At 51.0% G+C, this 27,482-nt stretch overlaps 1 protein-coding gene across 2 annotated transcripts; it reads right to left on the minus strand.

Annotated features, from left to right (window-relative positions):
• Positions 1–3,242: 3,242 nt before the first annotated feature.
• Positions 3,243–24,920, minus strand: PIDD1 (p53-induced death domain protein 1). 2 transcript variants are annotated; one of them, XM_071761577.1, is made up of 16 exons: positions 24,762–24,920; positions 21,143–21,514; positions 18,807–19,220; positions 17,748–17,951; positions 16,823–16,877; positions 16,445–16,646; positions 14,198–14,326; positions 13,734–13,913; positions 13,054–13,201; positions 11,922–12,057; positions 10,757–10,907; positions 9,253–9,376; positions 7,274–7,392; positions 6,759–6,866; positions 4,981–5,186; positions 3,243–3,724 (listed from the first exon to the last, which is right to left on the minus strand). In XM_071761577.1, exons 2-16 carry the CDS (start codon positions 21,414–21,416, stop codon positions 3,487–3,489), a joined length of 2,688 nt encoding a protein of 895 aa, XP_071617678.1. In that variant the 5' UTR covers positions 21,417–21,514; positions 24,762–24,920; the 3' UTR covers positions 3,243–3,486. The 2 variants fall into 2 exon arrangements, with proteins under 2 accessions (XP_071617678.1, XP_071617679.1); XM_071761578.1 differs by lacking the exon at positions 17,748–17,951.
• Positions 24,921–27,482: the final 2,562 nt, after the last annotated feature.

The following is a 27,482-nucleotide window of genomic DNA, read 5'->3' on the forward strand; positions in this document are numbered from 1 at the left end:
GAACTGGAATAAGCACCAAACTCTCCCTCCCCACGTGGGTTTTCAAGCCACACTGATTTACAGAAAAAGGGTGCTTTAGGAACACAGAGTTTATCTCAGCAGAGGTGAGGAAATGGTACATTCCAGCTGTGGGGATGGCTCTGGCCCTCATTTTAACAACACACACCTGATGGATAAAGCCTGATACACACCTGATGGATAGAGCCTGATGGGCTTACTCTGAGGCAGACCTGGGGCTCTGCTGCACCAGTGCCTGAAAACCAGCTCCATGTCTTTCCCAGTCCAATTCACCCAGAGTTTTAAAGGCTGAAAACATGCTGTGAGCCTCCTTTTGTGGGAAAAGAGTGAACCATCAGGTTTCTTTTCTTTTTAAAAGCATCAGCAGCATGGCACTGGAGAGTGTGGACACTGTAGGGTACCAGAGAGCAGGAAACCTTAGCAATGGGCAGGGGCTCTTCTAAGGCTCCCTCAGTTTGGTCTCAGGCTCTGTGGGTTCATGGCTGAACCACCTCAACACAACCCAAGTATCTCCTGTCCCTCATCACAGCAATCCTATCAATGGCCTGAATTTCATGGTGGTTTTGTCTGGCAACAGCAACCAGACAAACTGGGCACAGCCTCTGGGGGTAACCCCCACCTTCATGCTTTGTTCAGGTCTTTTTCTGGGAATTAGACAGCATTTTTCTGCTGTAAACAGAACTAATAAACTGATTTAAGCTTTGCCTGGGGTTCCATACCTCAGCAATTTCTTTTATTAATCTTTGCAGAGACTGGAAGCATCTCACCTGAATCTGGATCCTGGCAGCTAAACCTGGACATGGAAGGTGGTATGTGGGGAACACATTATTCACCCCCTGGTCATTCTGCTGGAGATCTGCTGGAGTTTATGAAGTAGAAAAAGGTTCAATTCTGAGTTAAAGAGGTAGAGAAGTTCCAGTCAAGAAGGGAGAAGGAATGCTCCTGCTCCCATTCAATTTCTCCCTTTATTTTTTCAGTTTGGTTTGGTTTGGTTTGGTTTGGTTTGGTTTGGTTTTTTTGAAAGGAGGCTTTTCCTGTTTGAAATAGACTTGGGGGAATTTTGGACACATCAGGATCATGCCCAATAAACCCCACAAATCTGTTGGACACTGTAAGGTGTGTAGTAGGCAAAAGAAAAAGCCAGATAGCTGGAAAGGGAAAGAGACTGCTCCTGGATGTGATGAATCCATGGAAGAAGCCAGAAAGGAGAACATTCTTTTCATTCAAAAGATAAATGCCACATAGGGGTTGGGTTTTTTTTGGTTTGTTTGGTTTTTGGGGTTTTTTTTTTTCTGCTTCAACCATTTACTGCCACTGTAATCAGCATTTCCTGGCTGGAGTAACTGCAGCCTGTGAAGCAGTGATGTGCCACAAATAGATTATTGCTAAAGATAAGACACCCCAAAAATAACATGATTTCCATTGACTCAGATCCAGCTCAAGCCAAGAGCCTTCAGGGACAGTGTGGCCTCAGGAATCAGATCTGAGGAAGTCCCCAGGCCAAGGGTGACACAACTCAGGTCTGGAAGTGCTTGTCCAGGGCTGGACAGGAATCACTCTGTGCCCGAGGTGGGAGAACGACCTGAGCAAAAAAGGAGCCAGGAGATGGATTTTGTGCCTCTCTTCCAACAGCACTGATGTGAAACCCCCCTGCATCCTCACCTTGCTGCTCCAGGCTGACTCTGGGTGATGTTTTTATCCAGATTTTTGTTTTTCAGGCTGAAAACAGCCTTTTAAATGTTGCTTTGAAAGGGGGATGTGCTGAATCCAAGCCTGTCTTACAACAATTTCATTTACATGGTCTTTCTAAAAGCCAGCATGACATTGCCCACTGTCACCAGAGGGTCACTTGCTGAGCCCCATGATGAGACAGGGACAGGGGGAGAAGCCAAGGACAACGAGCAGTGAAAAAGTCATAAAAAAAACCTTCCAGTCTCATACAAGACTGCAAAAACTGGGAGGTTGGCTCAGCACAGCTCGTGCCAGTCCCACAACAGTGCCCATTTCACAGCTGATGAGAGCAGTTTGTAAAATGCAGATTTTGCTTCTCCCCAAACTCCAGAAGGTGTCAAACCTTCCCTGCTACCCAGGAGATTTTCACTGGGAGGATGTGAGGAATATCCCTGAGAAACTCCAAGGGAAATTTTACTTAAATCAGGATGTCTCCCAGAACAGCAGGGTTATGAATTTTTACCTGTTTGCAGAATAAACCTGGAACTCTGACAAAGCCCAGCAGCATGTGGGTGTCACATAAAAAGCCTGGCAGGTGCAGCAGACCAGGGACAATGTGACATTTTATTTGTTCCAAAATAACTTTTGGAGACAAACCAAAAAACAAGAGCAGTTTTGCTGGAAATTAGTTCCTTTTCCTCATGAATACTTAGGTTTTGTTGCAGGCTTGAGGGAACTGGAAGAGATTTGGCAAAAAATATTTTCATGGGGAACACAATTCACATTTTCATGTTAGCAAACTACACCATGAACAGCAATAGCTGAAGAGACCACACCACAGGACTTTATAACACACTGCACCTCTACTCTCCCAGCAAACACTGGAGTACAAACAGACCCAAATGCACACACCAAGTGTTTCTAGCAGAACACAGCTTCAGAAATAAATTATAAATAAATATACATGAGTATTAATTCATTAAAGGCCACTTTAGCCCCTACTCAACACACAGCCTCTGAATTTCTCTGTGTTTCTGAAATCTAAAAGCTCAAGCTCAAGAAGTGGAAGTACAGAAAAGCCTCACAAATGCACCCTGCCAGGGGCTGGCACAAGTGGACAGGAGGATGGAACCTAAAATGGTCAGCAGGCTGCTCACAAGTCAGTCAGCATCCAGCTCCTTGGGCAGACACCATCCCTGGAGGTGGGAGCACCCAGGACACCCCAGTGTGCAGAGGGACCCCTGTGAAACCCAGCTGAGTTCTGTCTGATGGGAGAAACCCAGTCCAGTTCTGTCTGATGGGAAAAACCCAGCCCAGTTCTGTCTGATGGGTAAAACCCAGTCCAGTTCTGTCTGATGGGTGAAACCCAGCCCAGTTCTGTCTGATGGGTAAAACCCAGTCCAGTTCTGTCTGATGGGTGAAACCCAGTCCAGTTCTGTCTGCTGGGAGAAACCCAGTCCAGTTCTGTCTGCTGGGAGAAACCCAGTTCAGTTCTGTGTGATGGGTAAAACCCAGTCCAGTTCTGTGTGATGGGTGAAACCCAGTCCAGTTCTGTCTGATGGGAGAAACCCAGTCCAGATCTGTCTGATGGGAGAAACCCATCCCAGTTCTGTCTGATGGGTGAAACCCAGCCCAGTTCTGTCTGATGGGTGAAACCCAGCCCAGTTCTGTCTGCTGGGTGGAACCCAGCCCAGTTCTGTCTGATGGGTGGAACCCAGTCCAGTTCTGTCTGATGGGAGAAACCCAGTCCAGTTCTGCCTGCTGGGTGGAACCCAGTCCAGTTCTGTGTGCTGGGTGCTACGGGGCAGCAGCTGCAGAGTCCTGGGTGCTGGTGCCTGGCTCCAAGCCCAGCCTGTGGATGGAATCCCTGTACTTCTGCCTCCCCAGCTCCAGGATGGTTTCCACCTCCTCGGCGATGTCCTGGCGCCCGCTGTCCCTCAGGGCTGTGATCAGCCTCCCCACACAGCCAGGATCCCCCGAGTTCTGCTGAGCCCAGGAAAACAGCATATCCAGGATCTGCTTGTCCAGGTCCTCTCTGCAGAAAGGAAACAACCGAGGTGGGTCCAACCTGCCGGGAGCCACCCGGACACACAGGACACTGTGTGAGCCTGCCTGGTGCCCACCCATCCCACAGGAATTGCTGTTCCCACAAGAAAATCTCTCTAGGAAAGGTTTTCCTCATGGAAATATAAAAGCAAACAAACCAAATTTCTGCTTTTGAATGTAAGTTCCCACCAGGAACAGTAGTTTGGGCGTAAGAAGTCTGATTCTCTGGCTCAGCCTGCACATCCCATGCTGTGCCACCAGCTCTGTTTGGATAGGGATGAGATTCCCAAGGAATGGCTCAGCCAGAGGGGGAGGATGCCCAGGAATCCAGATCCCAGAACAGAAGAGGAATAAAACTCATCTGAACTTCCAAACTCATCAGGTTTGTTTCCCAGTTTTATTTTTCAAACATGAAACTTTGTTTTATAGCAGCAAGAGAAAGCCATCAGTTTTCTAGAAAGCAGGTAATGCTTTGAGAAGCTGCATTAGTGATTTTTGGTTTTTTTTTAGTGAAACAATTGCAGTGGGAAACCTTTCAACCAGGCATTAATTTGTATTGTTAGATTGAAGGGAGATAAATAGAGAGGGAGAGGGAGAGGGAGAGGGAGAGGGAGAGGGAGAGGGAAAGGAGAAGGGAAAGGAGAAGGGAAAGGAGAAGGGGAAGGAGAAGAGGAAGGACAAGGAAAAGGGAAAGGGAAAGGGAAAGGGAGAGGGAGAGGGAGAGGGAGAGGGAGAGGGAGAGGGAAAGGAGAAGGGGAAGGAGAAGGGGAAGGGGAAGGGGAAGGGGAAGGGGAAGGGGAAGGGAAAGGAAAAAGGAAAGGGGAAGGGAAAGGGAAAGGGAAAGGGAAAGGGAAAGGGAAAGGGAAAGGGAAAGGAAAAAGGAGAGGGAGAGGGAGAGGGGAAGGGAGAGGAAAACGGGAAGGGGAAAGGAAGAGGGAGAGGAAGAGGGAAATGGGAAGGGGAAAGGGAGAGGGAGAGGAGAAGGAGAAGGAGAAGGAGAAGGAGAATGGGAAGGGGAAGGGGAAGGGGAAGGGGAAGGGGAAGGGGAAGGGGAAGGGGAGGGGGAAGTGGAAGGGGAAGGGGAAGGGGAAGGGGAAGGGAAAGGGAAAGGGAAAGGGAAAGGGAAAGGGAAAGGGAAAGGGAAAGGGAAAGGGAAAGGGAAAGGGAAGGGGAAAGGGAAGGGAGGAAGAAGGGCAGGGCGGGGAAGGGAAAGGAAGGGAAGGGAAGGGAAGGGAAGGGCTGTACCTGTTGTTGTATCCTATACGCTCAATCTGCTGATAGCTCAAGCCCAGGTTGAGGCCAATGCTCTGCCAGTCAGGTCCCAGCCTCCTGGCAATGCTGAGCAGGTTGCCCTGTGTCAGGTAACCACTCTCAGCACTGCCCAGGCTCAGGGGGGGGAAGGAGAAGCCATTCAGGGGACCAGGGCTGTCACTCAGGTGGGGTTTCAATCTCTGTCACAGGGAACAGGGAGACACAGAACGTGGTAACTGTGCCTGGTGATTCAGTCTCCACACAGAAATTTCCTTCCTTCTACTGGGAAGGAAAATCTTGGGAGTGAAGAGCCAGGCTGTAAGAAGCCAGGAGCAGTCCCACTGGCACTGACCAGCAGTGCTCACTGCCCTGGCAGTGATTTATCAAATCCCAGTCATCGCTCACTCTGGGAATTTCCTTTCTTGCCTTTACTGAGCATTTCACAATTATCCCTCTCCCCAAAGCAGATCTGCTCCAGTGGTAAGGAAGCACTCAGCCTGGATTTGTAGCTGAGGTCTCGTGTGAGGAGGGGACGGGAGATCAGGGCAGATGATCTGATAGGAAGCATTCAGCCTACAAAGGTCATTTTCCTTTTAAGCTTCTCAAAACTCAGTTAAGTTCTATAAGCAAAAGTTGCATTTCTCACTGTAACAAAAGGCCAGGGTTTTAAAGGCCAGTGCTTCACACCACAGGATCATGGAATGCTCTGGGTTGGAAGGGACCTTAAAGATGATCCAGTTCCAATCCTTTCACTACATCAGGTTGCTCCAAGCCCCATCCAGCCTGGTCCTGAACTCTTCTAGGGAGGGGGCAGCCACAACCAACCTGGGCAACCTCTGCCAGGGTCTCACCACCCTCACAGGACAGAATTTCTTCCCAATGTCCAACCTAAACCTCCCCTCTTCCAGCTTAAATCCATTGCCCCTTGTCCTCTCACTACACACCCATGTAAAAAGCCCCCCCCCCAGCTTTCCTGTAGCCCCTTCAGGTGCCCTGCAGACCCCTATGAGGTCTGCCCAGAACCTTCTCCTCTCCATGCTGAACAACCCCAACTTCCTCAGCCTGTCTGTAGGAAAGATGCTCCAGCCCCCTGATCATCTCTGTGACCTCCTCTGGACTCTAAGAGCTCCATGTCCTTCCATCATGTGCAGAACTCACCACAGAACTCCAGGTGGGCTCTCATCAGCCCAAAGAGGAGCAGAACCCCCCCCCTTGACCTGCTGCCCATGCTGCTTTTGATGCAGACCAGGGCTCAGTGGGCTTTTTGGGCTGCAGGCACCCATTGCTGGCTCATGAGGAGCTTTCCATCAGCCAGCACACAGAATACTTACACTCAACTCCTCTATTCAAGTCCAGCTCAACGATCTCATCCTAGACCTTTCTTTTTTCCTGCTGTGTGACTCAGAAGTTCACAAGCAAACCAGACAATTCCCTTGGTTAGAGTGAGCTTCCTCCTGTCCTACATCCCTCCTTCCCTCAAAGGATCCATGCTCCCTGACCAACCTTCCAACAAGCTTGGTAGGCAACATGAGCAGGAGAGATGGAGACCATTCCCAGCTGTTCATGTTTCTCCTTTCTGAAAACCTCACTGGGAATGGGAAATCTCCACCATGCCATAACTTGGGCAGCCATTCCTTGCAGCCATTCCTTGCAGCCATTTTTATGGAGGAAGGAAAAATCAGCTGAGCAGGAAGATCGTGCTCTTACCCCACCTACATCATTTAGGAAATAAATTCATTTCCTACATTCATGTAGGAAATAAACCAACTCACAGGCAGCTTGATGGGCAAAGTTGCAAGCCAGAGGGAGTCTGGTCCTTTCCTCCTCCTGCTGGCATCTTCAGGGATGTTCTCTGGAACTCTCCCTCGGTAGAAAGAGACCTTTGCAGACAGAAAACATGCAGTGAGGTTTGGATTCAAGCACAGTGGCCAAGCTTGTTTGCACCATCTTTTCTGTCTGGGAAATAATACAGTATTTTTCACCTATCCTCACTTCATGCTTCCCAGTTAAATGCTCCTGAGAGGAGCATTGAAGTCCCAGCCTCTGATGCTGGACTCAGTGCCAAGAGTTAATGGCAAGAATATGTCAGAGAGTGAGGACTTGTCCTTCCAGACTACTCTGCTTGGTTTTTCAGGGCTTGCTCAGTGAAATGTAAAGCCAAGGGGAAGAGGGGAAGGGGAGAGTTATGCCCAATGCTCAGACATTATTATGACAGGCATCAGAAAAGCAACAATGATGATGATGTGGATAGAAGGAAACAAAAAAATCAGGGTAGCTGGTTGCTCACCTGGCCTTTTACAGCTTGGCCTTTCCTATCTACAGGAGAAGTCACATAGATTTCCTTCATGTTCTTCAAGTGGGAGTAAAAAATAAAGGAGAGGCGTCCATCCACGCAGTCAGGGCGCTCTGCACAGAGAAGCAGAACCACTCAGCTTCTGCTGGAAAATTCAGCTTTCCAGGCATGGACCAGCACCCAGTTGTAGCCCCCATGCTACTGCCTGCTCCTACTCATGCCTGAAAGAATTGTAGCTCCCTCTGCCTCACTGGGTCGCAGGGAAAGCAGAAATCAGTCTGGAGAAATGGGATGAAAAAGGAGAATTGGCCACGAGGTGGAGATGAAGTTTGGGAAGAGAAGGCAAAGCAGGGCAAGACCTGGGGTCACCTCTGTCCTCGGCACTTCCCACTCATCCTGGGGCCCTTCTGCCTCTAGGAGGGCAGCAATAACATCAGCTGCAATCACATCCCCTGATGCACAAAATGAGGTCACCCATCTCATCACCACTTTTGCAGTGGGTGCAGGAATAGGAACAGAGCTAACCAGGAAAGTGTCATCAGGTACAACATTCCTGGCTGTAACTGTCTGGAAATGAAGCTGGAGTGAAGTCAGCACAAGGACAGAGGGACAGGCTCTGGCCTCCTGAGTTCCAGGGACAGGTCAGTGGATGTGCTGGTGCTTCATGGAGCTGCTCTTAATTTACCCCAATGAAACATTCAGGTTTGCAGAAAACATTTGGCAGCTGCAATGGGACCAAACACAACAGGGCATAAAACACCATCTCAGGTTTTGGTCCTGCTCCTCCTTTCCCTCTTTTCTAATGGCTCCATTAGGAGGAAATCTTTTTCCCTGGATTATTTCAGCAATACCTTCTCAAAACCAAATATCCTTGTATGTGTTCTCTCAGAAACGGGCAGCACTGATTAGATCACCACACACAACTCCTGGGTGGTGTCTCAGATGCCAGGAAAAGGGCACAGTTGGCTTCAGAAGCAGATCAGCCATAAAACAAGCACCCTTGGCTATTGCCCTCTGCAGGCTACAACAGCCCAAGAGGAAATGCAAACCTGCAAACAGCCCTTGGCAGAGGGAAAAACAGGGAGCAAGCTTTGGGGAGCAGCTCAGTGGCCTGGGGCTGGGCAAGCTGGAGACAGAGAGGAATGCCATGGGATCATAGAATCCTAGAATGGGCTGGGTTGGAAGGGACCTCAGAGCTCATCAAGTCCAACCCTTGCTCCACTCCCCCCGTGGTTCCCAGCCCATGGCACTGAGTGCCACATCCAGGCTCTTTTGAAATATCTCCAGGGATGGAGAATCCACCCCTTCCCTGGGCAGCCCATTCCAATGCCTGATCACCCTCTCCAGAAAGAAATTCTTTCTCATGTCCAACCTAAACCTCCCCTGGCACAACTTGAGACCTCTTGTGCCCTCTTGTCTTGCTGAGAGTTGCCTGGGAGCAGAGCCCAACCCCCCCCTGGCTCCAACCTCCTTTCAGGGAGTTGTAGAGAGTGATGAGGTCTCCCCTGAGCCTCCTCTTCTCCAGCCTCAACACCCCCAGCTCCCTCAGCCCTTCCTCACAGGACTTGTGCTGGATCCCTTCCCAGCCTCCTTGCTCTTCTCTGGACCTGCTCCAGCACCTCAATCTCCTTCCTGAGCTGAGGGGCCCAGAACTGGACACAGGACTCAAGCTGTGGCCTCCCCAGGGCTGAGCACAGGGGCAGAATCCCTTCCCTGGACCTGCTGGCCACGCTGTTCCTGAGCCAGCCCAGGATGCCATTGGCCTTCTTGGCCACCTGGGCACACTGCTGCCTCCTCTTCAGCTTCCTGGCAATCCAGACTCCCAGCTCCCTCTCTGTCTGGCTGCTCTCCAACCACTAATAAAATATGGAACACTTCATGAATTGTGTGTCATCCTTGCACAGGGACACAGAGCCCAGCAGAAACGTGCCCAGGGCCAGAGAGCCAGAGGAAGGAGCCCAGTAGCACCATACCCATATCGATGCTGATGCCTCGCTCAAAAGCTGCAAAAAATTGTTCTCCCTCAAACATCTCCACCACGTCAGAGGGCTCAGGGCCTCGGTACCGGTCCTGCAGCTTCTTCAGCACTGGGTCAACCTGGCAAGAAGAACCACAGAAACCCCCACGTCTGCCCCTGTGCATGTCCCTGTGCCCACAGTGTTCCTCCCAGTCGTGTTCCACAGGGAAAGTCCATTGCACGTGGAAGGGATGTAAATAAATGAGCAAACACCCCCCTCCTCCTATCCCAGGTACATATAGACAAGGAAGGGATGCTCTGAGTTCTGCAGCTTCCCTATTGCTGTTCTGAAACAGAAAGCAGAAAAGCCCACGTGGGTTAGCAAAGATCAGCCACCCAAAGCTGCCATTAAAAAGCCCTCTCAGCAATGTCTCTGTGTTTTTAAAAAGTAACCTTCAAAGACAGCAAGGAATTTACTTGCTACCTTGTTGGCCTCACAGTATCCCATTAAAATACATCATTAAAATACATTTTCTCTGCAAAAAGCCACATGTTACAACAGCACAGATGAGGAGAGCAGAAAGCTCATTTGGGCTGTGATCACAGTGTGAAATCTGGGGTCTCAGAGGCAGTGCAAGGGTCAGCAAGGTGTCTCTTATTCATTCCATTTGTAACTGTAAAACCTTTTCTCTCACCCCATGACCATCCCTGCAGGAATACAGGCACCCCCAAACCCTGGTCTGACTGTGAGAGACATTGCTGCCTCTTCTGGAAACAATTTCAGCCCAGAACCCAAGAGATAAAGAATCCTTACAGGTGCTGATGTCCACAGGTAATTTCAATACAGAAGAAAAAATAAAAAAAACCAGAACAACCAGAGCAGAGGATCGTGCAGACAGCTGGATACACAGTTCTGACAGGCTGATAAAATAATCCTCACTTCCTTGAGCTGTCAAATACAAAACCAGACCCTGCTTTGCTAACACTGCTGAGGGCTGACACCTCTGGGATAGATGTGAGGGAAGGGAACGTGTGAGTTTTGCCATCTCCCTCTGTACAAAATCAGCCAGATTAGCTCCAACTAAGAGCCCAAACTAACCTGGGGTGCAGGCTCAGGAAGGATCATGGGTTCTGATCCACTGCTGGAGCTGTAAACACCAGGAACATCACCATTTCTGACCACACCAGCTGAAACCTAAGCAGTGCTTCTGCCCACTCCTGGTCTGTGTCAGACAAGTGACACTTTCACGTCTTGAAGTTCAAGCCAGCACCTTTTGTCTCATGTTTGCTGGATGCTAACACCATGCACGTGGCCAGTTCCTGTCCCTCAGCTGGGTTTAACAGCCCAGCCCTCAGGTTCCACAGGGAAAAAAATCACTGCAAAGCATCAGCTGCTGCACAGAATGAGTTTTCCTCCTCCCTGCAACTCTGGGTGAGCACAGACAGCACCACCCCGGGGCAGGGAGGTTTTTTGTGTTTCCTGCATCAGGAGGCACAAGAAGCTCAGGAGCAGAGCAGACCTTGTGTTTGGGGATGCACTGCAGCAGGACTTGCTCGGGGTCCTTCCTCCTCTGCAGGGCAATGAAGTTCACCTGGTGCAGCCGCAGCCGCTCGTAGACTTTCCGGGCAATGCCTCCAATGTAGCTCTTGGTGCTGTACCACAGCCAGTACCTGGCAGAGGGGGAATAAACAGGGAAAAGGGAAAAAACAGGAAAAAAAGGAAAAAGAGGAAAAAAAAGGAAAAAAGGAAAAAAGGAAAAGGAGGAAAAAAGGAAAAGGAGGAAAAAAGGAAAAGGACGAAAAAGAAAAAAGGAAGGAGAAGGAGAAGAGAGAAGGAGAAGAGAAGAGAGGAAGAGAAGGAGAAGGAGAAGGAGAGGAGAAGGAGAAGGAGAAGGAGAAGGAGAAGGAGAAGGAGGAAGGAGAAGGAGAAGGAGAAGGAGAAGGAGAAGGAGAAGGAGAAGGAGAAGGAGAAGGAGAGAGAAGGAGAAGGAGAGAAGGAAAAGGAAAAGGAAAAGGAAAAGGAAAAGGAAAAGGAAAAGGAAAAGGAAAAGGAAAAGGAAAAGGAAAAGGAAAAGGAAAAGGAAAAGGAAAAGGAAAAAGAAAAAGAAAAAGAAAAAGAAAAAGAAAAAGAGAAGGAGGAGGAGGGAGGAGGAGGAGGAGGAGGAGGAGGAGGAGGAGGAGGAGGAGGAGGAGGAGGAGGAGGAGGAAGAGGAAGAGGAAGAGGAAGAGGAAGAGGAAGAGGAGGAGGAAGAGGAAGAGGAAGAGGAAGAGGAAGAGGGAAAGGGAAAATGAAAGGGAAAGGGAAAGGAAAAGGAAAAGGAAAAGGAAAAGGAAAAGGAAAAGGAAAAGGGAAAGGGAAAGGGAAAGGGAAAGGGAAAGGGAAAGGGAAAGGGAAAGGGAAAGGGAAAGGGAAAGGGAAAAGAAAAAAGGAAAAAGGAAAAAGAAAAGAAGGAAAATGAAAAGGAAAAGAAGAAAATGGAAAGGGAAAAGGAAAAGGATCCTGCCTAGGAAGAGAGTCCCATCTCCCACCCACAAGACTGAAAGCAACAGGTAGAGACCAAGTGCCAAGCTGGGCCTGACTTGCAAAGGGGAAAGGGAAGCAGCAGGGTCAGAGGCAGAGCCCTGCTCAGGGTGTCAGCAGTGAGGCAGAGGAACATCCCATTTTTTCCTCAGTCCTGCACTTACCAGGAGAAGTGGGTGACTTCAAACACTGCATAAAGATGGGTGAACTCCAGCACCACCTGACTGGTAATGTCATCCCAGGTTTGGCCCTCCAGGTCACCATGGAGGAGATGCAGCCTTGACCAATCCAAATTTAGCCCTACAGACAACAATCAAGAGATCCTATATGCCCCTGAATCCTTTACCCATGGCTTTACAAACCCAGCCACAGCTTTGGGTGATTCTCTTTTAAAAAAATGCCAATTTAAGAAAGACTCGTGACCCTCTCTTCAGTATCCAGGACTGCACTCTGGACAAAGAAGAGCAGCAATCAAAGCATGAGGCTCCCCCAATGCTTCCAGGATATTCTGGCAGAAAATGCCCACTTAGAGTGGACTGATTTCCACCCACAGATTCATTGGACAATTCCCACCTCCAGTATCTAGGATTTTTAATTAATTTCTGTCTCTTTTTAAACATACATCCCACAGACTTCTCAATCCTGATGCACTTCAGGCACACAAATACTGAGCAGTGTTATGATGGAGACCCAGCCACAGCCCAAAATTATTTTACCTCTTCACAGGAAAGACAGGAAAGGTGGAGAAAGGTGAAAGAGGGAACTGAGAGGCACAGAATACTGAGAATGCAGAGGAATTCCTGGCAAGGCTGAGGCTGTTTATATCATTATTCAGGGTGGGAGATGCCTTAGTGCATGATTTTAAACTTTCAGCTGCTCAGCACCTGGTTCATGAGCAAGGAAGGAAGAGACAAGGCAGATCCCTGGAGGCAGCATCCTTGTTCTCTGCTTCAGGCTATTGCCAATCATCACTCAAAGCCCTTTTTTGCAAAGCACCTCCCCAGCTGGCAGCAGTGCCTCTCCATACCAAAACACAGAAGCCTAAATGCAGTTTGGCAAAGAAATCAATTTCTCTGTGTAGCTCTCCCAGTTTGTGCTGCTGGTCACTGGGCTGGTGGCCCTGGACTACTGCCAGCTGCCCCCCCCCCCCCCCTGCACCAGCACTTGCTGATCCTGCAGAAAACCCCAGCAAGTTTTATTGCTATAAGGCTGGAAAGCCACTTCCAGCTTGCCATTTGTGGGTAACACTCCAGGGATGGTTTTTTTATCTTTTGCTGATTTTGGGAACAAACTGACCTGTGAGCCCAGGAGGGAGGGGCAGCTGAATTCGAACTGGCTGGAGAAAATCCATCAGGGAATCCTGGGAGAGGCAGAGCAGGGAACTGGCTCTGCATCCTGCATCAGCTGTGAGCTCCTGGATCTCCTCTGCAGAGACTGGAAGCACCTGGGTGTGTAAAGCTCCAGAGTCAGCAGGGCACCCAAATTCCCACACTGCTCCCCCAGTTCCCAGCAGGCAAAAGCTGCTGTGGAGCAAGGTCCAGGGAGACACAGGAGTGAAATCTGCCTGAAATCTGCTCTATAAATTCATTCTAGTGGGGTGGTTTTACAATTAGATCCCCGTGGATAATCAGTCCCAAGCAGTCCCCCAGACTCACTGAACTCTTCTGCCAGACTTCTGCATGGGAACAAGAGACAAAATCTCCTTGTGCTCCCTGCTCAGCTGCTACCTGCTGATCTTCCAGAGGGAACACTGCCAGGAGACCCCTTCCCCACACGATTTTCAGGCAGGGAAGGTAGGAGAGAGATGATCTGAGATGGCTTAGCCCATAAAGCTTCCAGGTAGGCCACAGATCACCCCAGGACAAGCATCTCACTTGCCACAGATGACCCCAAGCATCTCACTTGCATCTCCCACACTTGGCACTGGCCAGCAGCTGCCTGGGGCTTTTCCAAGCCTGTCTGTAGAACGTGCACACCTGCAGCCTGACACTGCGGGGCTCCTCGGTGACCCCAGGAGGAAAGGTGACTTTGATGTTTGGATCCACACTGGAAAAGAGCAGGGTCCCCTCTGATGGCACTTTGCATTCATTCTGCACAAGTCGAGACACGACGAGGAACCAAGAGAAGTGAAGGACACTGCAGTGAGCCACGTGCTTCTGTTAGAGACAGGGAGGGACAGAAAACACACAGGTACAGGACAGAATAAAATAATTGCAGGAAAAGAAGTGCCAGTGGCAGCCCAGCAGATGGAAGCACTGGAAGAGACACTCTGCAACTCATCACTTCCAGGAGACACAACTCCATGAGAGAGGGAACCTGGAGCTGAAATCATTTTATGGCAGTTACCTGAAAACACAGCTCAGGAGACATTTCAAATGGGCAAAACCAAACGAGGATAAGAGGAAGACTGTGTGGGCACTGGTCACTCCACTCTGCTTACCTTGGATTTTCTCTGCTGCTCCACTCTTGTTGTGAGGTCACTCCAGCTCTGCCCACTGAAGGTCCGAACCACCACCTCACGCTGGTGAAGTGTTTGAGGGAAGGCACATGGCATCCAGATCTGCACCTCCTAGGGAAAAGAAAACCAAAAGCATTCCCATGAGAAACCAATAGAAAGGATAAAACCAACCCTAGCTCTGCTCTGTGGCTTCCACTGCAGGCAAGAAGGGGGAGGTGTCCTGTTTTGGGCCAGGATAAAGGGGATTTTCTGTCTTGTCCTTTTGCTCTCAGCTCAGTCTCTTGTAAGCAGCTGCACTGCTGAAATTCACAGCAAGTTTCTCAGACAGTGTCTGCTTCTAGGACTGATCCCACTCCATGGTTATAGTTCCAGCCAGAGCCTGGTGTGCAGAGCCAAGGACACTGCTCAGCTCTGAGGAACATTTTACCCTCCAGGAGGAATAAAGAGGTCCCACCTGCAGCCTCCTTTGGGGAGGAAGGGACAAGAGAGATGCCAGAACTGACCAAACAGAGGATTCCATCCCATACACCTCATCCTCAGGAGAAATTGCAGGGATCACCAGGGTCAAGCCAGCTTCCAGCTTCCTGCCCTTCCTGCCTTTCCTGCTTCCCTTTCTTCACCCCTTCCCTGGTTGCTTCAGCATCCTGGGAGGATTCCATCCCTTCCTCTGCCTCTGCTCCTGATCCATCCCAGCCTGAATCTCTGTGTTCCTGCCTCCAGCTCCCAACTGCTGCTGACCCCAGGATTCCAGCCTGGACTGTCCCAGGGCTGCCCTGCAGCCTCAGTGGGGATGGGAGAGTTATTGGGGGAGAGGGGGAGGAACCTGGCATCAATTTTCCTGTAGATTTCCATAGATTTAGTCATTTTTCCTATTTCTCATTCCTGTTTCATTAAAGTTGTGTAGTTCAGTTTCCAACCCATCAGTCTCTCTCCCTTATTCTCTCTCCTTTCTTTACCAGGGAGGAGAGAGAGATTAATAGAGAGAGAGCAGCTGTTATTGGGTTTAATTGCCAGTGTTAAACCCTGACAGGAGGAAAAAGCAGGGAGTGAGGACCTGCTCTGTCCTGCAGCCTCCAGGGAGGTGACAGATGCCCCCAGGTCTGCCACGTGGAGTGATGGCAGGAAAAGTGCAGCAGCTTGTGGGCAGAAAGAGAAAAGCAACATGGTTATCAGCCCTGGCATAAGTACTCACCAGCCTGATGGAAAACCACAGGCTCAGGATTTTAGGGAAGGATGTGACTGGTTCCCCTGGCAGGGTGAGGCCAAATGCTGGCACAGCACTTATCCTCTGGCACAGGAGGGTTGGGAGTGAGAAAAGTTATAGCTCAGGACAAGCAGGAGCAATCATAGAATCACAGAATCACAGAATGGGCTGGGTTGGAAGGGACCTCAGAGCTCACCAAGTCCAACCCTTGCTCCACTCCCCCCGTGGTTCCCAGCCCATGGCACTGAGTGCCACATCCAGGCTCTTTGGAAATATCTCCAGGGATGGAGAATCCACCCCTTCCCTGGGCAGCCCATTCCAATGGCTGAGCACCCTCTCCCTAAAGAAATTCTTTCTAATGTCCAACCTAAACCTCCCCTGGCACAACTTGAGACCTCTTGTGCCCTCTTGTCTTGCTGAGAGTTGCCTGGGAGCAGAGCCCAACCCCCCCCTGGCTCCAACCTCCTTTCAGGGAGTTGGAGAGAGTGATGAGGTCTCCCCTGAGCCTCCTCTTCTCCAGCCTCAACACCCCCAGCTCCCTCAGCCCTTCCTCACAGGACTTGTGCTGGATCCCTTCCCAGCCTCCTTGCTCTTCTCTGGACCTGCTCCAGCACCTCAATCTCCTTCCTGAGCTGAGGGGCCCAGAACTGGACACAGGACTCAAGCTGTGGCCTCCCCAGGGCTGAGCACAGGGGCAGAATCCCTTCCCTGGACCTGCTGGCCACGCTGTTCCTGAGCCAGCCCAGGATGCCATTGGCCTTCTTGGCCACCTGGGCACACTGATGGCTCCTCTTCAGCTTCCTGGCAATCCAGACTCCAATGGGGAAGCCAAAGAACCAGAGCAGCCCATGCCAGAGGAGCTGGCTGTGTCCTCCTGAGCCTCTGCACTGGGGCTTTTCCAAACCAGCCCTGCATTTACCAAAAAGCAGAAGTGATGGGGCAGGTGTTCCAAAAACCCCACGAGGCTCTCTCAGCAGGCTCTGCCAAACTCCTGCAGATGGAGAGGTGGCCTGGATGGTGCTCACCTGGTGGAATCTGACCCCGTGAGGCTGCAGCTCCAGGACTCTGCTCAGCAGGACATCGTGGTGTCTCAGCTTGACCCAGCGGGGATCCGGGGCGAGGGTCTGGAAATGGATCTGCAGAGGGTCAGAGGCAGACCCCGGTGGGAAGTAGAAATGGATGCCACAGGCCAGGACCACTTTGCAGCCTTCAGAGGTGACAGTAAAGCTTCCAGGAGAAATGCATTCATGTATGACACCGGGCAGTGACTTCAGCCCTCCAAAAATCAACAGAAGCAGCTCCTGCTGAGGCCACACAAGCTCCTCTGCACACATGCAATACCCAGTCTTGTCTGGGACCTTGTTACACCACTGTAATAAAACTTTTTAATAACAGAGGCTTACCTGTTCTCTCCTGATGGAAGGAAGAGTCTTCTCAGCCCTCTGGCACTGGATTCATCTGCAGAGATCAGAATGTTTGGGTAGGAGGAGAAGACAGAGGTTGCATAAATCAGGGTGGACAATAAAGGCTGAATTGACATTTCAGTTTTGGTTTACATCACCAAAACTGAAAATGTTGCCACTGTTTGGGGTGGTTCATGGAACCCTGCTCACACTGCTTCAGATCAGACAGCAGCAGGAGGATGGGAAGAGGCCCAGGGGTCCCAAGATGTACTGGAAATGCTGACTCTCCCCAGGAAAACTCAGAACCAGGTAGAATCAGAAAAATTAGAATTAGAAAATAATTCAATCTTCCAGCCCTGCAGCTCTCAGGGCCGTGTTTCATTGCCTGAAGTCACCCCTGGGAATCCTCCCTTGCTCTCATCAGCATGAGCACCATTGGGAAACCCTGTCCATAAATCTTCTTATCCATCACCTTCCTTTTGGACAAAGCTGCAGGGAACCCACAGGGAAGCAGAAGGTAACTGCACAGCAGAATGACCTCCCAGTGCTCTCAATGCCACCACAGCCTCAGGGCCAGGCAGCAAGTCCAAGAACTGATGCTCACCTCTGCCAGAGAGCCCAGACCCTGCTCTGTTTCCTGTGAATACCATTTCCATTTCCACTGGAAAACCTTTCCTAGAATCCCAGGGACCACTGAGCCCTCCAGGGACCGCTGAGCCCTTCAGACCAGGCATGGCCTCAGAAACCAGGACCAGTACTGGCTGTATCCTTAGAAACTAATAATTACTCCAGAAAAATAACCACCTGATCTGATCTGATCTGATCTGATTCCCCCCTTGCTTGACTTCCCTACCCCACATCCACCTGTGTCCTGCTGGGCTGAGGGAGGGCTCAGACCCCAGAGCATCAGCAGCTTGGTCATTACCGGGCTGTGAGGAGGGCTCAGCCTCTCCCAGGGGATTCCCTCGGAGGTGCACACAGGGCAGGGTCTGGATCTCAGGGGGCACAGCACGGAGGCAGTTGTTCTGCAGATCAAGCCTGGACAAGCTGGGCAGGCTGGCAAGTGAGGCAGGGACTGTCCCCAGGAGGTTGCTGTGGAGATGCAGCCGCCGCAGAGACTTCAGATTGGCTGCAGGTTGGAACAAGAAGGGACCCCCCCCCCCCATCCCTGCTGTTAATTGCATTGAACAGCACTTCAAACCCCCTCCCTGTGCCTCTCTTCTCACCACATGTACAGACACACAGTAAGGAAAAAGCACAAAAGCTCAGCATGTCTGTACCTCACACACTAAAGGAGCTCAGGGAATGAGGTGAGGGGCACTGCAGCCTCCCCTGGTCCCTGCCTTCCAGCACCCAGCTACAACTCTGGGTGTCAGAAGCCTCCATGCACTGTGTCAGTGACACCCTGGGCACGGAATCACACAATTATTGAGGCTGGAAAAGCCCTCTGGGATCATCCATATGACCTTACCCCACCCCAGGGCACTCAGTGCCACAGCAGCTTTGCCTTAAACACCTCCAGGGATGGGGACTCCCCCACTGCCATGGGCACTCCATTAACACAAAGTAATTAAAACAGGACCCAAGAGCCAGGAAGCTGGGCAGCAGAAGGCAGATCCCAGTTGACTGGACTGGTCCACACTGGGCAGTGTGATTTCAAGCCCAGATTTGCATCCCACCAAAACCCAGCTCTTCTGTTTCCACTCCTGGATGCTGGCCAAACCCAAATCCTCAGCTCCTGCAAATTGGATTGAATCTTAGGAGTCTTCCTGATCCAGAAAAGTAGAAAGCATGGTACAGAGACACTAATGCTCCAGGAGACTGACTGATCCAACCACATTTCTTCTGGACATCCCTCCCACTTGGCTGTCACAGAAGAGATGGTTTGTGCTCATGACTCTAGGGACAGAGACCAAGAGTCTCAGAGGTCCTGGACTGCACCAAAGGCTCAGCAAGACCTTCTTTTCCCCTGGAAAATACTCACCTAAGGAGTCTGGGATGCTTGATAAGCAATTCCCAGAGAGATCCAACTCCGTGCAGTTGTGCAGATTTCCAACTTCTTCTGGGAGGAATTCCAAAGAGTTTTCTGAGAGATCCAGGTCCTGCAGCACTGCAAGCTCCCCAATGCTCCGAGGCAAGTCCCTCAGCTGGTTTTTCATAGCAGAGAAGAAAGTCAGCTTGCTCAGGGAGCCAAAGTCCTCAGGGAGAGCAACCAGTCTGTTGTGGCTCAGCAGGAGCACTCGGAGGCTGGGGAGGTGGAGGATGCAGCTGGGCAAGGTGGAGAGGCTGTTGAAGCTGAGGTCCAGATGGGTGAGACAGCTCAGGTTTCCCATGGCTGGTGGCAAACTCGTCAAGGAGCCACAGAGACATGAGCCAAACTCATCCCTGGCATGGCCACCTGGGTGGGGAGGGAAGGAGAGGAGGAGATCAGCATCCAGCTTCATACTGAGAGAGAATCCTTAGCACAGAGGCCAAGAAGATGAGGAGCTGCTGATCAGGGTGAGCAGCTCTGATTACAAAGCACTCAGAGAGAAGTGGGGGTTCTGCTCCTTGCCCCAGCCTTGCTTAGAGCTGGGTGCAGATTTCCACAAGATGCAGCATCCAGGCTCTTCATTTCCTTCCCTTGTTTCTACAGCTGCCTGGGGACTGGTTTTTGAGGTCTGGTTGGCTTGATTTGTGACATCTCTGTCCATCCTCTAAGAAAAGAACATCTTTGCCATGTCAGTGCCAGGAGATGGGGATTTAAAGGTGCTGCATTTTTTGGTAAATGTTCAGTCCCTCTTTTATTTTGGGCAGTGGGCTGAGCTGTCTTTGGGGTTGACTTTGCTAAATCAACCCTGGCTTAATTCTTGCTCAGGGTGAGTCAGTGTAGGTTTAGCAGAGTTCAAGACAGACCAGAATAGGCAGTTCAGCATTTTATCAAAAATATGACACAGTGTGACCCTCGTGCCTCTCAGACCCAAACGTATTATATAGGTCAGGGGAAGGGGTATAATGGTGAAGTTAAGAGATGCCAAAGTCAGGCAGGGGAGCTCTGCTAAACACAGCTGGATCTGAAACATGGAAAGAACCAGGCTCCTCACACATCTGTCACCTCTGGCAGGGAGAGCTCTCCAAGAGCAGGTGTGAGGAAAGCAGTGAAAATATGGGGGGAAAAGCAGGTAATTCACTACTGTGTAAGCCAGGGAGTGCAGAGAGAGAAGAACACAAGTCCCCCACCCCAGCTTGTGCCACTGAAACTGGAGAAGGGCTGCACCCAAGGAAAAGAAGTCAAGCAAACAAAAGGAAATTTAAAACTCTCAATTGCTTCAGCATTTCCTACTCTCCTTCCACAGTTATCTACTTGTAGCAGAGGGCATTGGACATTATTTTATGTCATAATGGTAAAAAATGAGAACAATCAATTGTGGATTGCACTTTGTACATAGGAAAATCTTAGCCAGCTGCTTTATCACACTGCAGGATGCTGAGGCTCTGTGTACAAAACAGGCTTGATAAAAGGTATTGCTGTTATCCTCATCTTACTAAAGGGGGGAAAGACAAATTCTTCACAAGAAAGCTGTGGCAGACAAAGAAATGAACCTCAACCTTTTCAGATTGCAGCTGGAACCCAGAATTCTGGACACAAAGTGCCCGTTTTCCCCTCTAATTTTAAAATTCCACCTCTAAATGATCAAATTATTCAGCCTGGTAGAGAAATTATCCCATTTGTATTGAGATCCTCCTACAGGAAAGGCATGGAAAAAAGTAAAGAATGATGTCATACATATAGGTCTGAGAGGCACAAGGGTCACACTGTGTCATATTTTTGATAAAATGCTGAACTGCCTATTCTGGTCTGTCTTGAACTCTGCTAAACCTACACTGACTCACCCTGAGCAAGAGTTAAGCCAGGGTTGACTTAGCAAAGTCAACCCCAAAGACAGCTCAGCCCACTGCCCAAAATAAAAGAGGGACTGAACATTTACCAAAAAATGCAGCACCTTTAAATCCCCATCTCCTGGCACTGACATGGCAAAGATGTTCTTTTCCTAGAGGATGGACAGAGATGTCACAAATCAAGCCAACCAGACCTCAAAAACCAGTCCCCAGGCAGCTGTAGAAACAAGGGAAGGAAATGAAGAGCCTGGATGCTGCATCTTGTGGAAATCTGCACCCAGCTCTAAGCAAGGCTGAGGCAAAGCTGGAGCAAGGGGCACTGGAACAAAACAATTCCCCAGGCAGCTTGTTCTGCAGGTGTGGATGGAAGGACGGAGAAAAAAACAAAAAAAAAAAATCTTAGCCTAGAAAAGTTGGATGGCGACGTGGCCCGGGATTTACCTTTGAGCACCAGGGATCTGATGTTCCCGAGGTGAGGCAGGATGCTCAGCGTGGTGCCAAGGAAGGGATCGTTGGTGCTGAGCCGCAGGAATTCCACCCGCATCACCTCTCCCGGCCGCCCCGCAAAGAGCCGGAGCAGCCGGCAGCAGCCGTCGGGATACACATCCAGGCTCAGCCTGTTGCCTGCCAGGCAGGAGCCAGGAAGCCCAGGAGCCCCGGAAAGCTCCTCCCTGCCCTCCCCAGGCTCCAGCAGCTCTGCCAATTCCCGATCCATGGAGCGCGGACATGCTCGGTCCTGCCCGGCAGCTGGGACCGGGAGCAGGAGGAGGAGGAGGAGGAGGAGGAGGAGGAGGAGGAGGAGGAGGGATGGCTCTGGAAGAAAGCACAAGTGCACAATGAGAGGTTAATGGTTGGGGGTCGTAAAGGTCTTTTCCAACCACAACAATTCCATGAAAATATAACTTTATTCCAGGCTCTGGAGAACCCCCCCCCATGGGGGTCCATTCCCAGGACCATGGTCCATACCCAGGTCCATTCCAACTGTATCCGTGACAGCATAACCTCAGTTATAACTGGAATGATGGAAAGAAAAGGCATTATAAATACACTAATGCTTTTAGGTACCCCATTCCCAGCTACCCCAACTGTATCCATGAAAGCAGAACCCCAGTTATAACTGGGATTATGGAAAGAAAAGGTATAATAAAGACACAAATGTTTTTAGGGACCCCATTCCCAGGTACCCCAACTGCATTCCATGAAAGCCTTGTTATAATTGGAATTATGGCAAGAAAAGGCATTATAAATACACTAATGCTTTTAGGTACCCCATTCCCAGGTACCCCAACTGTATCCATGAAAACAGAACCTCAGTTATAACTGGAAGCATGGAAAAAAAAAAGGTGTTATGGAAAGAAAAGGTATAATAAACACATTAATGTTTTTAGGTACCCCATTCCCAGGTACCCCAACTGCATTCCATGAAAGCATAGCCTCAGTTATAAGTGGGATTATGGCAAGAAAAGGCATTATAAATACACTTATGGTTTTAATTTGTCCTCATCTTGGTAGTAGCAATGATCTGGCAGAATGAGTTTAACAAGAGGCAGGATTCCTCCTGGGCACAAACCCCACAGATCTGTGGGATGCTGGGTCCCAGCACAGCATCAAGCATGCAAACAACCCTGTCTCTTCCTGTCCTGCACTTACTGAGGATTTTCCTACTTTTTCCTTTGCTGTGACTTAGCTTTCCCTTGAGGGAACAGATATGCTGGAGAATCAAACAGTACAGCAGATGTTTTGGCCTACTTTTAGTCTTCAAAAATCCCAAGGAACGCTTTCAGACCTTGGGTATTCTTGGAATTTTTGGAAAGCCTGTCTGGGGAACCACCCCAAACACAACTGGATAAAGCAACCTGTGTTCTTAACTTTTTTTCTTATAGGGACCAATCTTCCCTTCCTCCTTTTTTCCAACATTTTTCTTCTCTTTTTTGGGAGCAAACTGTACAGCAGGGTGTCAAGGTGTTTGTTAAAGACCTGACCATAGCCCAATGGACTGGACTGCAGGAACTAATAACAGTGGGGACTTGGAGCATGGGCAACATCCCTGATAAAACCAGGGTTGTTTCATTTGTTGTTGTCCTGCTAATAGTGCCATGGTTGTTTAGTTACCCGCAAAGGGCCCTGCAGAAAACTACTCAGGTGGTTTTTGTGGCAAAAATACAAAAAGGGGGAAGTGCTTTGGCTTTGTGTTGCTTTGTCCTTCCCCTGCCCAGAGGGGCTGGAGAGTGTTCCTAAGCCCAGCAAGAGGGCAGGAGGGGTACAGACGTGTTACTGAAATCCTTGCTCAGTCATTTCTGTGCAGGGGGCACAGAAATGCAGTGTGAGGGATGCCATGGAGGCTTCTCCTCCTGGAGAAAACCTCTTGAGTTTTCCCAGATGACATCTCAGCAGGGAATGGGGAGATTATCCACCATCAGAATAAAGAGCAGGGTTAACTTTAAAAGATATAAATGAAAATGTCCACACCCTATGCAGGTTTCAAAGTGTCATAGTGGGGAGCTTTACAAGTGGAGGAGAAACCAGGGCCAGGAGAGCTGACCCCAGAGCAGAGCCCAGAGGATGTGACAGCAGCTCCTCAAACCCAGTTCTGACACTGGGTGCCAATGGGATAAAAGTGAGCACAGATGAAAACAAGAGAAGGGCAGCAAAGCAGGGCCAGGAAGGGGGTCAGAGAAGGGAAGTCCATGGCATTGGGACTCCTGCAGGTTTGCCTCCACAGGGATGTTCTCGTGCAGCAAAACTGGGACCAAGCCTTGGCCAGCTGCCTGCCACCCCCTCCTTGTTTCCTACACTCCATGGATAAGGGGGAAAGCAGGTGTCACACAGCACATGCTGTGAAGGGTTTAGACCTCAAGGAGCAGAGGTATGAAATTTGAATGAATTTATAATTCCTTCTTAGCATGAAGAAGCCTTTAACCACCTGAGCTTTCCTAAACCCCCCCTATCATCACAGCACACTGGGGGTACAAAGAGCAGCAGAGGCACCACATTTGTTTTCACACCAGCAGCCACATACTCCTGACTCCCCCATTTATAGAATCACAGAATCCTAGAATGGGCTGGGTTGGAAGGGACCTCAGAGCTCATCAAGTCCAACCCTTGATCCACTCCCCCCGTGGTTCCCAGCCCATGGCACTGAGTGCCACATCCAGGCTCTTTTGAAATATCTCCAGGGATGGAGAATCCACCCCTTCCCTGGGCAGCCCATTCCAATGCCTGAGCACCCTCTCCAGAAAGAAATTCTTTCTAATGTCCAACCTAAACCTCCCCTGGCACAACTTGAGACCTCTTGTGCCCTCTTGTCTCGCTGAGAGTTCCTGCTCTTTCTGCTTCCTTTGCATTTTGCAGCCCCTCCTGAGCCTGGCAATCAAACTTTTTGTGTGAATATCAGGAGTTCTTTTGAAAACCCTGCCACGGATCTCATGGGCTATTGGATTTTCTTTTGAGTGAGTGAAGCACAACAACAACCTTGTAAGGGCTTTAACATCCAAGGCCAGCAGAAGCAAACTACTGGCCCTGGTAGCAGTGGATTTACTGTCACCCTGCATGGAATGGCCACAGGGATGTTCCCCAGGCAGTCTGTGAGAAGATTTCCTGCCCAGCTCCCTGGAGAAACAAAACTTTAGGGACATGTAAGGACAGGAAGAACAGGTAAATGGAACCCACGTTTCTAATAACAAGGTTATTTCTTACAAAAGGGCTGTGCATAACTCTCCTACAGATATATGCACACAAAAATACCACCTGCTATGGCTTTGTAAAACTATTGGTGGTGAAAGAAGCAGAAAGCAGCTCTGACCCGGCTGGGCTGGAGAGGCTCAGGGACCACAAACACAGCCCCAGGAGTGCATAAAGGACACTGCAGGGACCTTTCCGGGCAAGCACAGACACACACACACATTTCATACACACACGGTAGCCCCGGGCTACCTTTCAGTCGCCCCTCCGCAGCCCCAGCCCCCGCTCCCCCACCCGGGACCTCCCCCACGGGACCGGCACCGAGCAGACCCCGCACACACTCACTCAGCCCCGCTCATCACGGACACGCTTCTCTCACCCGCTCCCTGGCACACAAAACCCGGGTCCCCAAGGCCCGGCCGGGCTAGGTTCGGTTCGGTTCGGTTCGGTTCGGCTCAGCCCGACCCAGGCACTTCCTGCAAAGTCTGGAGGGAAGCGGCGCTGCGGGGCGGGACGGGGCAGGGGAGGTGCCGGATGGAGCGGGACAGGGGCAGAGCCGGGACCGGGTGTGCCCTTCCCACAAAGAGGCCTCAAAATGGGTTTTTTGGCAACCATCGGCATGGCCGGTACCGGGCCGAGTCCCGGGGCTCGGGCATCAGCTCGGGCTGCAGGGCAGCGCCTGGGGGGCTGCAGGGGGCTGCGGAGTCACTGAGAAAAACGGAGCGGGAGAGCTGGTGCTGAGACCCCCGCAGCCTGCCCGGGTCTGGGGGAGCTGAGCCCACCCGCAGCCTGCCCGGGTCTGGGGGAGCTGAGCCCACCCGCAGCCTGCCCGGGTCTGGGGGTGCTGAGCCCGGGGCTGGAGGTGCTGAGCCCACCCGCAGCCTGCCCGGGTCTGGGGGTGCTGAGCCCGGGTCTGGGAGTACTGGGCACGGGTCTGTGGGTGCTGAGCCCACCCGCAGCCTGCACAGGACACGGGTCTGGGAGTGTTGAGCCCGGGTCTGTGGGTGCTGAACCCCCCGCAGCCTGCCCGGATCTGGGGGTGCTGAGCCCGGATCTGGGGGTGCTGAGCCCTTTGCAGCGTGCCCAGGACACAGGTCTGGGGGTGCTGAGCCTGGGGCTGGGGGTGCTGAGCCCACCCGCAGCCTGCACAGGACATGGGGCTGGGGGTGCTAAGCCCGGGGCTGGGGGTGCTGAGCCCCCCACAGCCTGCACAGGACACGGGTCTGGGGATGCTGAGCCCGGGGCTGGGGGTGCTCAGCCCCCCCACAGCCTGCCCGGGGCCCGGGGCTGGGTGTCGGTGTTGGTGCCGCTGTCTCCGGCCCGGTACCGGCTGCCGTGGGAAGATGTGCTGGGGGAAGTTCGGGTCAGAGAGCAGGAAAATCAGGGAAGTGCTCACAGCACCGACCCTGCCCGGGTCCCAGGAGCCTTTGGACGATGCTCCCAGGCTCCTGCTGGGATTCCCCTACCCAGGGACAGGACTTGGACTCCATGGTTCCGATGGGTCCCTTCCAACCCGGCGGATCTGGGATTCCGCGGCAGCTTTTGGGCTGGTACCGGGGTGTGACCTGGCTGTGGTACTGACCCAGCTGTGGTACTGACCCGGGAGAAATGCCCCTGGCACAACCCCGGCACCCAGGCACATCCCTGGGGAGCACATCCCCAGGAACAACCCGGGAGCATGGATGTTCCCTGGATTCTTCCTGTCTTTTTCCTCTCTGTTTCCTGGATATTTCCTGCCTGTTTCCTGTCCATTTCCTGCCTGTTCCCTGTTCCCCAGTTGTTTCCCAGGTGTTTCTTGGATGTTCCCTGTTTTTTTCCTGTCCATTTCCTGCCTGTTCCCTGTTTCCCAGCTGTTTCCTGCCTGTTCCCTGTCCTTTTCCTGTCCATTTCCTGCCTGTTCCCTGTTCCCCAGTTGTTTCCTGGGTGTTTCTTGGATGTTCCCTGTCTTTTTCCTGTCCATTTCCTGCCTGTTCCCTGTTTCCCAGCTGTTCCCTGTCTGTTTCCTGGCACCACCAGTTCCCAGTGGATGGCACTGGGTGCTTCTGGGGAGCCCCCAGCAGGTTCCTGAGGGATTTGGGCCCTGCCCATTCCTGCAGGACATGAGCTTTTCCCTGCATTTCCCTCATCCCAGAGGGAATAAAAGGAACCACCCGTGGGTGGTAACTCTGCTAATCCCGAGGTGAGGCCTCACTGCTGGAGGCTGCATCCCCACCTTCCTCAGCAACAACACATCCAACCCTTCCTCTGGGAAGTGTGTCCTGAGGGGAGGGGATGGAGCCTTCTGGAGAAAGGAAAAGGGAAAGAAGTAAAAGGAGGAAAAGGAAAAGAAGAAAGAAAAGGGGGAAAAGGAAAAGGAGGAGAAAGAAAAGAAAGTAAAGGGAAAAAAGAAAGAAAAGAAAGTAAAGGAAAAAAGAAAGAAAAGGGAAAGAATAAAGAAAAGGAAAATAAGTAAAAGGAAGAGGAAGAGAAAAAGGAATAAAAGAAGGGAAAGGAAAAAGAGGGGAAAGAAAGGGAAAAGGAGGAAAAGGAAGAAAGGGAAAGGGAAAAGGAGGGAAAGGAAAAAGAGAAAGAAAGGGAAAAGAAGGAAAAGGAGAAGGAGAAGGAAAAGAAGAAGGAGGAGAAGGAAAAGAAGAAGGAGGAGAAGGAAAAGGAGAAGGAGAAGGAAAAGAAGAAGGGGAAGGAAAAGAAGGAGGGAAGGAAAAGAAGGAGGGAAGGAAAAGAAGGAGGAGAAAGAAAAGAAGGAAAAGAAGGAAAAAAGAGAAGGAAAATAAGTAAAAGGAAGGGAAAAAGGAATAAAAGAAGGGAAAGGAAAAAGAGAAAGAAAAAGAAGGAAAAGGAAGAAAGGGAAAAGGAAAAGAAAATGGAAAGGAGGAAAAGGGAAAAAAGGAAGAAAAGGAAAAGGACCAGAAGGCACAGGACAAAGCGTTCGGTGTGTCCGAACTCAGCAGCTCGGATCCGGACCCCACGGCCCCGCCCCGCTCTGCGCATGCGCCTGACGCTGCTGGGCCACGCGTGGCGGCGGGGCAGCCCGCGGCTCCCATTGGTCGGCTCTCAGCCATCCCGGCCCAATGGCAGCGTGCGTTGCTGCGGGGTGAGGGGA

The sequence above is a fragment of the Heliangelus exortis genome, chromosome 18 (genome assembly GCF_036169615.1).
Source record: "Heliangelus exortis chromosome 18, bHelExo1.hap1, whole genome shotgun sequence".
NCBI lineage: Eukaryota > Metazoa > Chordata > Aves > Apodiformes > Trochilidae > Heliangelus > Heliangelus exortis.